Genomic DNA, 14125 nt, shown 5'->3' on the forward strand with positions numbered 1-14125 from the left:
TGTGTTTGTGTACGTGTGAATGCGTGCATAGTTAAATAGTTTAAAAACTAGTCATAAATCAGCAGCTGAAAGTGATATGACAGCAAGGAGATGGTTTAATGTTTTTCCCAACAACTTTTATGAATGCCTCATGGCTATTTCTCAACTTCCTGCAATACAATCACACACACACAAACACATACACACGCACACATTACCTGAGGGACTGTAAAGCTGAGCATGAGAAAATGGGAACAGAACAGCAGGAAGTATAAACAACACACTGACTTGAGACAATGAAGTTTCAGTTAGACTATTTAAGCAAAATGTGTTACAAAATATTCAGTTATATAACAGGAAGAGGATGCAGCAATTTATGGGTTTTTTATTCTTTTTTTGTGGCCCAGAAGTTAGGGAATAACTTCCACATAGAGTAAACTCAGATCAACTGATTTTATCAACATTTAAATATCAAAAAAGGTGCCTTTACTTCCTTTTCATTGTACTTTTCAGTTTTACATTTTTTGAATTATTTTATCACTGTGCTTATAATGTGACTGATCTTGTTTTACATGATGAGTGATTGTCCTTCAATCACTGGTTTCCCTTGATATAAAGCATGCTACAACCTAGGTATTAGAAGGTACCTATAAAAATATAGGTTTTCTTACTTCCAAACTTTATCAAAAACCACAAACATCCTCACTTACTGTAAACTGTGCAGCACCAGAATACGTAGCCTGACATGACAACAGCAAGTAAATGTTTTATAAATTGTTGAGTAAGTGGAGAATTGGCATGAGCCTTTGTAAATCCATTATATGAGCTAAGATGCAGGCTTGACTCATCTCGCAACCACACTCAACACACAAACACAGACACACATGCTGTGACAGACCTAAAGGAAATAATTAAAATAGCAGCACTTTTTTTTGACCCCGTGTAGCATTCCCTATTTTTTCATCATTATTAGTGACATGTGGCGAAAGAAATTGGAACTACACGCCATCACACTTTCCAACTACTGGAGAGAGTAAATGATCCCCAGAGATCTGAGAATCAAAAAGTTTCCCTCCTTTGGCAAAGACAATTCAGACTTATAAAACAAATGGCTGCCAATCATTGACAAATATTAGTTGGATGTTTCTTTTAAACGAGGAAGCCAAAAACAGAGGGTGGAGCTACATAATCACATTGAGGAAGTAAAACAAAAGCTCTCATGTATGGCACCAGAGCACAGTCAACAAACTTATTCAGCGAGGATGAAATTATGAAACACTGACAAACTTTCCAAAGGTGTGGCACAAACTGAAATTGAAATAGTTCAAACAAGACATAGAGGTCTACAAGGAAATGGACCAACAGACATCTATCTGTCCATCTTAAAGAAACAGTCGAGCTTGCGCTGTATCACTTAGCCTACCTACTGCTAGTGAGTTTGATGAAGCACTAATATCCACCTCAGCATTGCCTTTTATAGACATTGTAATGGACACAATCCACAAAAAAGGGAAACCAGACGGAGAAGACCGATGAGGAAGATGGCCTCAGGACTACCACCACGTTTTTACCATAATTTACATATGGATTGCATGGTATAACACAAGGTATGCCACTGCAGTTGCCACACCACCTGTTGATCCTTTCTGGCCCAAATCCAATTTCTTCCTGATAGACAACAATGCCTTCTTACATGCTTTTACAAAAAATGGTAAATCATGATGTGGAAAACTGTTTCAGATTAACCTCCTACAATCTTACCCTGGGAGAAAGACATGCAATACAGCGGCTAAAAAACAGTGATGACCTCATGGTAAGATCAGTGGATAAGGGTGGTGTCACGGTTGTGCAAGGTAAGAAACAATATATTGATGAGGCTCTCAAACTACTTACATACATACTGCAAGGCAAAGTGGACACTCCTTTTGAAAACGAATGGATCACAGATAAAGAATGAGAATTCCTTCTGCCTCAAAACCCTAGACAAGCAACATTTTGTTTGCTTCCCAAAATCCAAAAGAACCTGAACACATGTGGTGTCCTGGAGAAAAAGCTGGAGAAGAAGCTTAAGGAGATACAGTGTGTTGACTAGGTTTACTTAGTCACCATGGATGTGTAGTCTCTGTACACAAACACAGACCATTATGATGGCCTAGGGGTTTCACATCGTTATTTACAACAGAGACCAAATAAGAGATATAAATACATTTTCTTTATCTTTTCAGGGTCTGAACAACAGCTCATTTACTTTCATTAGTACTTTAATACCACTAGACCCGACATGAAACTCTTTAGATTACATAGATACAGAGATAAACTTTCTGGACCTGAGAATCAAGCTTGATCAACATGGACATTTCCACATGTCAATTTACAGAAAAAACAGTGACAGGAACATCATCTTAAAGTGGATAGCTTCCACCAGAAAAAGCCTTATATCAAATATACCATAAAGCGAGGCTCAGGGGCTTAGGAGAATCTGTGCTGCTGAGAATCATTTTGAACACCAAGCTAAAAGACATGAACAGAGGGGTTACAACAAAAATATTTTCAATCTAACGTTGACTATAGCCAAATCCTCAGATAGAGAGCACTTTCTAAACAAGGGAACTAATGAACAACAACCCCCCAGAATGTATTTCACCACACAGTACAGCAACATGATATCAGACACATCATCACTAAAAACTGGGATATTTTGCTCATTGACCACACCCTTTCTGCAGCGTTTTCCAAGCTTCCTGGCTTATCTTTGAGAAGGGCACCAACACTCATAGACAGCCTGGTGAGGAGGGGCTGTGGACCACACTAACCCACACACTTTCAAAGCCATGGCCATCAAGGTCATTCCAAAAAATGCAAAGTGTGATGACAGATGTCTCCTCCGAAAGGAAACTTTTTGGATTGATACACTCAGAACTACCTTTCCAAGCCTTAATGATTGACTTCTCCCGCTTTCTATAACTTTTTTGTCATGTGACAGAGTATCTATGTGGATGGTTCTACACTGTGTTTCATGAGGAATATTGTGCTTTCCTTCAACATTATTAACATTATTGTTTTTGACCCAGTGCAGCAGTCCTTCACCAGTAGCAGATAATGTTTGGCAGCTTGTACCGCTGATCAGGTCTTTAAGAGCGTGTTTTTTTCCCACGCCTGAAAGCATAGAGGCAGGAACTATCCATCACTGTCAAGCCTCAATTTCTCCTTCTCCTTCCTTCTTTCTTTCAGTTCTGTCTGCTCCTGTCTCCCCTGTAGGCACTACCAATCAAGAGTGAAAGATAGCATGCTCAAGTACACACATACACACTCATACAGCTGCGCTTGTGCATTCACACAATGAAATACATGCAGAGAGGCCTCTGTGTGAAAAGTGACATCACTTGTGCAAATACAGTGAAAGTCTCCAGTTGAGTTGCATGAAAAAGTGCCTGTTCTTTTCTTTTGTCCTCACTGGCTGTAAAATTATCAATATTTTATAATATTACTTCTTCTAATGGCAGGTCTGTCTGCAATGACAGCTCTATCAGTTTTGAATATGCCAGAGTCTGATATTAGATATAAATGTTTTGGTACTGACACTTGTGTCAGCTGATAATAACAAATTGCAGCATAAAGACGTCAAAGTTACATTCTTTCAGCAACTAGCAAATTTTGTATACCCTTTAATATTGATGTCAGTAAGACCCTGAAAAGGCCAATTACGGTCGGACTCTAATTAGCTACGATGCTTGCAGCCTCTTTGTCCTACCTATCCCTATCCAGACTATAATTTCCTGATCACATTTTAATTCTTTGGTTCAAACTATTGGCATCATGGCTGCAAATAGAAAACTTAACATCTGATGCCATGTTTGATAACATATACATGGTATATGGTCTACAACTTGGAAAACAGAGGTAAATATGTCGGGAAAGGAGGGTAGAGGAAGTGGAGTCATTGACAAAAGAGGACAAGGGCAGGAAAAATCTTGCAAAAACGATGGAATGAGAGAAGGAGAGTGGTTAAAAAAAGGTGAGGGAAAGAGTGACAGTTTCTTTAATATCCGGCTGGCAGGCAATGTTTTCTTACACAGCAGTGTGTGTCTCTGTGTGTATTTTCCAGTAGCAGTTAGTTTCACAGCCCTGGGGATTACGCAGCTGTCAACAGACCATGGCATCTAAAAGCTGATTGACAGAGGAAGAAGCCACACCCACTGAGTGTCTAATTATAAAGGGCGCAAGACTCCTGAAATGTTTGTCCATATAAATGTTCTGAGCTATAAATAATATTTTCCCAAATGTATAACCTTAGCAGTACCCTTTTAACACTTGTATTAAGAAATAATACTTATAAAGCAGGCTCTCCATTCAAATAGCTGAGTATGTGGCAAACTCCATATCCAGCAAAACTTGTCAGCCAGTGGAGCTGTAGTGAAAACAGTGTTCCCACACCAATAGTTACGTCCAATCTGATTTTAATGGGCCTCACTTTTTTAGCCCTCAGCTCATTTCCTCCTTTCTCTCAAAGCTGTCACTCACTGGGTCAGCAGAGGGAGAGAGAAAAAGAGAGCACGCTGTGCCAGCTGTCTAGGGTTACATCTGCCCTTGTGCTTTTTGGGTCTAATGGCAATAAACTTTCAGAAAGCTCAGAATGCCATGAATCACAGAAGAGGACTTGCAAAAGAGCACACACATATGCATGAATGCACTTTACTCATTCTCATACATTACACATACAGTACATACGTTTACACATACACTAATACAAATGCACACACACACACAAGCACATGCACACACTTACCCTTTGACTCTGAAAGGGTACTGGGTGGACAATGTGTGTGTGTGTGTGTTTGTGTGCTCACACACAGGTCAAAGTGATGTCCCATCTCATATCTGTCAGCAGCCAGAGTTTATTTACCCGGTTATATTATCATTTGTTGAGCTAGTCACATGATCTGAGAGCGGGAGGTGTAGAACCCCAGGCACCCCAGAGAGCCCAGTCAGGACGTGATGAGAGACACGGGTCTGTGACCTAACACACTCAGCCACAAATACACACACACACACAAGCAGTTGCACAATATGATCACCTCCTTTCTTTCAAATCTCCATTTTTCCACTCACCCCAGTTCCCCATCATTCCTTTTCGTTTGACTTTTGTCACCCTCTGCTGTCCTTTCCTAACCCCCCTCTCTTTCCCCTCCCTTTCTCTTGAAGTAATTATTAGGAGTCTGTCGTTACACTGTTGGATATGTTTTCCTGCTGACACTGAAAGGAATGCTACAAATGACAAAGCAGCAACTGACCATTTATAAAGACATTTTAGCATTTGGGAAATTATAAATTAAACTAAACATGTGTGTACTGTAGCTACAGTATATGTTGTACATGAGGCTTAGAGGTGCTTAGTGTAAAATAGCCTGAATCCCTGAAAGGACTGACTTAATATTCAACTACAGCTAAAACAAATGGTCAAGTAATAGTTAGGTCTTTGAGAGGGTGCACCTTCCCAGTATTTCTCTATAGTTCTAAACCCAATTAATATAATTCTGATATTGAATAATACCGTGAAGGTAAAAAGGTGTCAGACATACAGATCTTCAGGACAAAGTTGACTAACCTCAATTTCACCAATTTATTCTAGCCATGTCAAACAAACATGCCATATGTGAACTAATCAATACATTTTGTTAATCAATCAACAGAAAATTAATAAATGTAAATGACATTTTACAATTTATATACAAATTCAGTAATGAAAACCACTGCATTATCATTACAGCTGGTTGCATCATATATAACTTTAACCTCATTCTACTTGTTTTAGTCATCCTCATACCTCTTTGTTTTGTTCCTATTTCCATTCTCTCATACCATTTTATCCCATGACCTACCATATATGGACAACAATACTCCATTAATGGCTGGTGTAGTAGACACACTGACCTAATACTTGTCTTGCCTTTCTCACAAAATAACACACACACTTGCAATGAACATAATCAATTTTGAGCTAACTGATATTTCATCTGTACACACACTTGAACACATATGGACGAGGAGCAGCAAGCACACAAGCAAAAACACATCCAAACATACGTCATGCCTGATCTCCATTAATTGAATTAGCTGTCACCATTAGCATCATCTGTTGATACAGGCCTCGGTCAAGTTTATCTTCCCTGCTTGCCTCTCCTCTCTCACCCTGGGAAATTTTCTTTCTCATTTGTCCTGATGAATTTGTCCATTTATGCATCAAGTCCCATTTCTTGTTTTATTGTTTTGCTTGAAATGCAAAAGTCACCAATAAATTCTGAAAGTGTTCAGTCTGAGTGGAAACAGTCAATGTAACTGCCAACAAGAAAAGATTTTACCAGGAACCTCAAATGTTTTTGGGATTGAAATGGGTAAGTGCTGTTTTAACTTTTTGTTGAGAAATTGTGGTTATGATGTGTTTAAAAGCCTTTTATGTTGTACTTTGCTTAATCTTATTCTTTGTATGAATGTGTGTTGGTTCATGCCACATATTTAAACAGCCATTTTAGTAACGACTTATTGGAAACTATCCTGGTCAAATAAATGTCAAAGATAAAAATAAAAAATGCACTTGCCCATCTTTTCCATTTTATAGCAAATAAGTAACTATAAGAGACAGTGCTATAACAAGACACATGCGTGTATAGTCACAGTTTATTGTTAATATGCCTTTACACACACACACACACACACACACACGTTAATTTACTTGGCTCTTCAATTTTAGCCTAACTCACAGCAGATGTTCCACTGCCCAGGGACAAGAAGCTCTCATCAACAAGGAGCATCTGAACAGAAAAAACAAAACCACACTTACCTGGTATGTTCCAATGCCTATGTGTTTGGGATCAATCTTCACAAGCTCAGCCATTGGATCTTGGACACGTCTTCCAATGGATACTGCCCTCACACACACACACACACACGCAGGAAGCAAACATGAGATCCTACATCTCTTGAGATTTTATGGATTGTTATTTCATGAACTTGCTATCTGAATCAGTTATTGAATATGCAAATCTGTATTTTTATAATTACTAAATATGCAAATTGCCGGCTTATTACAGTGATGGCCTGAGGGCAGGCCAAACCCAATTGTGATTGTGCCACCCCCAATAATAATAATTAAAGCTGGCTTTCAACTAGAGTCTCTGCACCTGTCATTTAGCTTCCCAATAGATGCTGGAGCCAATCATTTAACCAGAAGTGTGCACACTGGCACACAAATAAACACACACAGTGCATATCCACCAAAGCAGTGTTGCTTTTTTTAACAGTGGAGTCTGTAAGTCTTCAGCCTGCTGCCTAACATGAAGCCAAATGTCTTTTCCATGAATATCCTGGCAGCGTCCAGTGACAAGGAGAAAAATTACAAACAACCTTACTTACATACACACCATAATACATGACATCACCTCCCTCCTACACACACACACACACACACACACACACACACACACACACACACACACACACACACACACACACACACACGGAGGAGGAGGAGGATAGCACAACCAACCAACAGTTCATATTTACTTCCCTGTAACGGACATGCCAGGAGCTTAGATTGTTATTTCTTTATTATTATTGTTATTATTTACATAGTAGAATGAATTTAATGGACTGCATTTATTTCATGCTTTTATCCAAAGCCAATTTGTCTCTTATTCACCCGCACACACCATGGCTGAACAATTTGGGGTTCAGAGTCTTGTCCAAGGACATACTGATTTGAGAGCAGGAAGAGCTGGGGATCAAACCACCAACCCTGCGATTAGTGGATGACTCACTCATGTATTTAAATTAAAAAAAAAAAAACACCAAATGCACTTTAAAATCTCACATAAATATCACATTTAATAAGTAGACCTGAGTACAGCATGTTAAGCCAATGTGCTAAGCTTGTGAAGTATCTAATTTACATTTCCAGGCGCACCAGAAGCTTGTGGTATTGCTGAATCAGTACTCAATCGAACTCAATTTATAAAAACGGCAGCGTTGAGTTCTGTCAAGGAATAGAAAATGTGTAGGCTTCAAAAACACAGTTTCCCTTCCCTGTTCATCCTGTGATGCTGCTTGTCACTGTTTTGTACGTGTGAATTACGTGAATTTCAGTGGTCAGCAATGTAGTGTATCACATGAGGCACGTCAGACTTAGATCTCTGAGGCAGAACGGACAGACAAAGAAGAAGAGAGGGATGGGATATGGTAGAGGGAGTATGTCTGGAATCAATGGTTCTCCTCTCCTCTCTCCACTCTGGCTGTGGTGGGAGGCTGCAGCCTGAGATAATATTTAGACAGGGATGGAGTTTCAACCTTGGCCTTGCTCAGAACACCACCAAAACTCACCTTCTCTCTCTCTCTCTCTCTCTCTCTCTCTCTCTCTCTCTCTCTCTCTCTCTCTCTCTCTCTCTCTCTCTCTCTCTCTCTCTCTCTCTCTCTCTCTCTCTCTCTCTCTCTCTCTCTCTCTCTCTCTCTCTCTCTCTCTCTCTCTCTCTCTCTCTCTCTCTCTCTCTCTCTCTCTCTCAAGAACAGATTGGTAAAGGGAGTACAGCATAACTCCACAGCTCTTATTGAATGTTTACAAGCACTACACTTACATAGGAAGCAAGGGACACAAGACAGGAAGGTCACCATTTAGACACAGACACATTGCTCAGGAGACCTGGAAGAACTCTAGCAGGGTGGAACAGCTGCAATGTGGTTGTACTTTTTTTTTTCTTTTTTGGCAAAGCACGAGGTGAAAAATGGTAGATCACAATAGTTCATATTTTGATAAGATGTCCTGTCAGGCTACTAATAAAAACTGATAAGTACTAATAACTAATTTTTCATTATGGTTACATGTTTAATGTATCACTCTCCGTCATTTCTCATTCCCTCCCCATTGCATTGATCTCTCTGAACAAAGGTTAGAAGTAGTAGGAGGAGTAGAGAGGAACACAGAAATAAGCTGAATACTAGAACAGTCCTCTTGATGAATGGTTGAGATATCGTCTATTACCACTAGGTGTCCCTAGATCTCCAAAGTATAGAGGGGGCAGTTGGAAGATGCCTATAACTCACAATTCCCTACATACAATGTTACATGGACACTCTCATAGACCAAGGCAGAAACACACACACACTGCACCCCCTCCTCCCCCTCTTTTATACCAATCCAAAGTCAAATGCTGTAGATTTCTCATGGCTTTCATTAGGGGTATAAATATGGCTCTACGTGGCTCTCAGTGCTGCTGACCACAGGAAACTAGTGAGGAATAATCCAGCCTCGCTTGATTTATGGTTTTTATAGAGGAAGTCTGCTGGAAACATTTGTTCTCCACAACTTGGTGCGATTCTTTTTATTCTGCTGTGTTTTCAATGATGTAGTATGTGGAGTAAGTGAGGGAGAGGTGGCAAGTGAGAGAAAGAGGGAGAGAGGCAAAGGAAAGCAGGAGAGACAAAAGAGAATCTAATAGCAATGCCCGGAATTTATGACTTTTTATATGAACTAAACCAACTGTTCACATCATACAATAATGAGCTGTTAGTGTGCGAAAAACAGGAGACTGTCATAAATAATAGGAGGGGGTAAATTACTGAAATGTGGCTCTGGTTTGATCAACTTTTAAGTGAATTTCTGAAAATTGTTTAACATTTAAATACAATTTTCCAGTTATTTTGCATTTTTCTCACCAGTATTATTACTTTGTTTTACTTCCACCTAGCATTCAGCAGAATACAAATGTAGTATAACAATCTTATCACTTTATTTCAACAAATAAATATGCTATCAAATGTGAATTCTTTGTCTTCTGTCCTATACTTTATCTTGTCAAATGAGGTCCAAAATGTCTAAAACTGGAAATTATTCAAGATAACCAGATGTTCCCTTTCTGCACACAGCTGAAACCATTAGTCAACTGATAAATTAGCTGACTAAATAAATGGTTTCTTTATCATAATAAATCCAATATATTTGGGTTCTTGATTAATGGGTTGGACAAATCAACAAATGTAATTTGAATATATCACCTTGGGCCCTGGGATATTGTTATGACCAATTTTCACAAATGAAAATGATTAATCAAGAAAATACGCAACGGCTTCATTTATAATTAATATAATTGTTGGGTGCAGTCAGATAAAATAATGTCTTCAAAAACACCCGGACTTCTGCTATAGACAAGGGCCCATTAAAAGAACAGCCAAAAATATATCAGACAAAATGTTTGACTGGCTTTGGATGAAGGGCATACCTGCACTCCTCAGGTTGGGGTCCATGTCTGGCATCTCTTTGACCGCCTCAGGACTCACACTGTAGATGGATGCTCCTGCCTCACTGGTAATACTGGTGAAAGAAGGGGAAGGAAAGTAGGTCGAGAAGTGAGGGAAAGAAAGAAAAACAGAGGCAGAGAGGGATATGATGGGGGGGAGAAATATAAAGGAAAAGGGAATATGATGTAATTTAGCCAGTGGTAGAGAAGGTGAAGAGAAGAGCACAAAGGGAGAAAATTAGAGGGTTAAGGGACACAGAAAAAACATAGTGAGCAGTTATTACTGCTTGAAAGACATATAATAGCAATGCTATTATGGAAAATGGTCACTGCCTTGCACTATACAGGTGACAACTTCTCAAAAAGGTCCTGATTTGACTCTGGTTTGACCATTATTACTGACATTTTGGCCAAAATGGCATCATGGCTAAAAGCCGTGCTGTAACATTAACAGCACAATTACAATATTTCAAATGCCCAAGAATTCTTACTCACCTGACAGCTGGTGTGAAGAGACTGAGTGCATGTATGAGGCTTTTTATGTAACTATGAATAATGACCACATTCAGTATATCCTTTAAAAATAATTTAGGGAGTCAGATGACATCGATTTCCCACATATATTATTTTTCAAGTATGATCACCTTTTAACACTGAAATAACTGACACTTGAATAACACACAGCATGACATGGGAATGGACATTTTTCTGTCAGTGAGAATAAGCCATTGGATCAGCAAACACTGATGTGGGTTCTCAATTTGTGTGACACTACTGCCATCTAGAGGTTCATATATTGTATATTGTGTGTTTCTGCAGAAAATGTGTGTTGTCACCTATACATCATTGCCTCTCTGAAATCTAGCATTTTATGAACCATAATTTTAAAAGGTTTACTCAAAAATTACTCTATTATTAATTAAATAATTCAACTGGTTAAATATTCAGGTGAAAAAACAGACATTCTTTGAAAATAAATCACAAATAAAGATTTATTGCACAAGAATTTAAGACAACCTAACAAAAACAGTAATTTTGAAACTTATTCCACATGGCAACAAATGATACCATTTTCCATGTTAATGTATTCTGTCTAAAGTAGGCCACTTATAATCAAACACATAGACAGGATGGTAGTACAACAAAGCCATTGATACCAGTGTTAATGCTACTGACAACTAAAGCTGTCATGTTGCTGGGTCCTTCTGTTCTCTCGGGTGGATTGAGGGAGAGTAGGAATTGAAGGAAGAATGGGGGGCTTTTTCCTCAGGGCTGACCAATATGACTAAGAGGTCAGTGCCCCCACCAATGTCCACAATTCAGAATGAGGCCTCATGTACACACACACGCCATCCCAGGGGCCTAAGATTTAATTGAACTTGTCCTCCCTCCCTCTTTTTCTCTCCATTTCCAATCCTCTCTATTCATCCTTTCCTCCACCCCACAGTTCTTTTTGTCAGCTCCCAATCCATCGTGCTGACAGCTGACATATCGCCATGGTGACGCTACTAATGAGCACTGGCACATGACCTTCAGAGGGGTCAAATCAGAGCTGGTCATTAACTTGACACACTCCATCACACACACACACACAAACACACGCAAAGACACATGCAGCAGATATATGAATGTATTTCAGAAATATCCACCCAATCATGCAGGTCTCTGTTCAAGCATAGATAGATGAGGCTTTTAGTGAGGCCAGTGGGAAAGAAAACACACAAAACACACCTCTAACCTCCTACTACAATGTATGTCAATTGAAAGAGTGGCAGCACCTCAGCTAGTTGTTTTTCTAGAAAGAACAGGGAAGATGAGTCAGACAAAAGCAGAGCAGGTGAAAACATATCAAGAACACACAGAAAGAAAGAAAAAAAAAGAGAGAATAGGGAAAGAAAAGAAAGCGAGGCCACCAGCCCCTATCATGTCTAACTTAATTAAGGCTGCCGGTAGGGCAGCTGGGTAACAGCACTGTCATGGATACAGCTCTGAGCCCTCATTGCAATAGCGTCCATAGCTGTCGCCATAGTAAGGGCATCATCCTGGCAGCCAGCAGAAGGTTGTCTGCTCCCCCAGCTCTCTGGCCTAAGTGGGTGGTTGGTCGATGCGTGGACAGACACACACACACACACACACACACACACCCAGACTCACACTCAGACACAAAGTCACTGGTAGCCTCTCGGTTTAAAGCGATGACTTAGTGGCCCTGTAGGGTTACCATTTATTTGGCCTCCCTTTTCCTTCTCAATAGTATACACACAGAGAAACACAGGCCTGCCATTAGCCCTGTCCCATCCTGGGGCAAAGTCACAAACCAGCTCCCCTATCTGTTCCCCTACTAGTCGTCTTTGAGACACACCCTTGGGCCTGACACACAAACACATCATGACTGGCCCCCTGCTGCCCCTCGAGAAACCTAACATTGCAAGAGATGGATACACACTTTGATACCTCATTACAGCCTTCTGGCACACACAGCCTTAATGTAAATTAAAAACAGCTCATCAGATCAGTCAGAAAAGAAGAGGGGCAATAATAGCACCAGCTACTCTGATACAGAGGACAAAAAGTTGGAGGGTGGGGAAAGAGGGAAAGAGAAGCTTATATTTTTATTATATATACATACAAAACTGTCAGTGCACTACAAGTTCCACAAAGAATACATGTTTCATGTTTGAATTGATTCTTCAGATCATATTACACCCATAAAGCTGCAGGTCATGGTTTTGGGTGAAAGTTGCTGATACTCACAAATGACATGCAGGTAATGTACATGCATGTCAAATGCTCAATGAGGTTTATAGGCAACTATAAAATAATTAATACTACTACATCTAATATCTGAAGAAATCAAAACATGGTTGCAATGCTTTCGTTTATACGTGGATGCATCACAGCATATAAATTATTTCAAGTGGGCTTCTTAAAAAATGCCTAGAAAAACCTATGAGAACTCTGAATGAGCAGCAAATGTCATTCACTGCAGATAATCTGACTAATTAAACCAGAAACATCTTACACAATCAGGTGAAGATGTTATCTTATAATAATCAAGGGGCTAATAATAAATGGCTTTCAAGTCGGACACTTGAGAAAGCTGAGGACTGGATACACATACACCTATACAGTTCCAATGCTATGATTGGTCTGACTTTCTTCGTACAAAACTCTGTTTGTGTTGAAGATACATGTATTGGCCCTGTTTAAGTGCCTCAAAAGGAGTTGTGATGTCAGACATTACCACCCAAATATGTATCCATGTACAAAAAAAACCCAAAAAACATGCACACACATAAGTTGCTCTGTCCCAGCTGCTCAAACAGCTTGGGCCCATTGTTCAGTCAGCTGCAACGCTTGACCTCAGGGAGACAAATTGAGGGATGCACGCTCTCTCTATGTCTCTCTCTCTCTCTCTCTCTCTCTCTCACACACACACACACACACACACACACACACACACACACACATACGTCAGGTCTGAAGACGATGACATTTTTCACAGAGAAAAGCGTCCAAATGGCAGGTGTCAGGGGCCGTCAGTCTCCGGCGAGGCGCTAGAAGGCAGGCAGGCAGGCACGCACACACACACACACACACAAACTCCAACTGCCAGTGTGAGGCACGTCTGAAAAGAGCAAAGCCTCACAGACACTCATGTCAATCTGGTAGCAGGAAAGGCCTGCACTTGTGTAACGCACAAAAGCACACACACACACACACACACACCAAAACACACACACACACACACACACACGGCATGTCACACAGACTCATCACACGTTTGTCACACGCAGAACCACCGCAAAGAACAGTGGAGCCCTAGGGGAGGATGGCATGGAGGGCGGTTGAAAGGAGGAGAA

General features: G+C 40.1%; 1 protein-coding gene across 1 annotated transcript in view; it reads right to left on the reverse strand.

The window, feature by feature from the left end:
- The window catches only part of srbd1 (S1 RNA binding domain 1), a 56836-nt gene that overhangs the window by 18879 nt on the left and 23832 nt on the right, over positions 1–14125 (reverse strand). The window contains exons 15-16 of the mRNA XM_062430324.1: positions 10245–10336; positions 6818–6900 (exon numbers count right to left, since the gene is read on the reverse strand). Coding sequence (XP_062286308.1) covers positions 6818–6900; positions 10245–10336 — 175 coding nt within the window. The remainder of the gene's footprint in view (positions 1–6817; positions 6901–10244; positions 10337–14125) is intronic.

This window comes from Scomber scombrus, chromosome 12, assembly GCF_963691925.1.
Source record: "Scomber scombrus chromosome 12, fScoSco1.1, whole genome shotgun sequence".
Taxonomy (NCBI): Eukaryota; Metazoa; Chordata; class Actinopteri; order Scombriformes; family Scombridae; genus Scomber; species Scomber scombrus.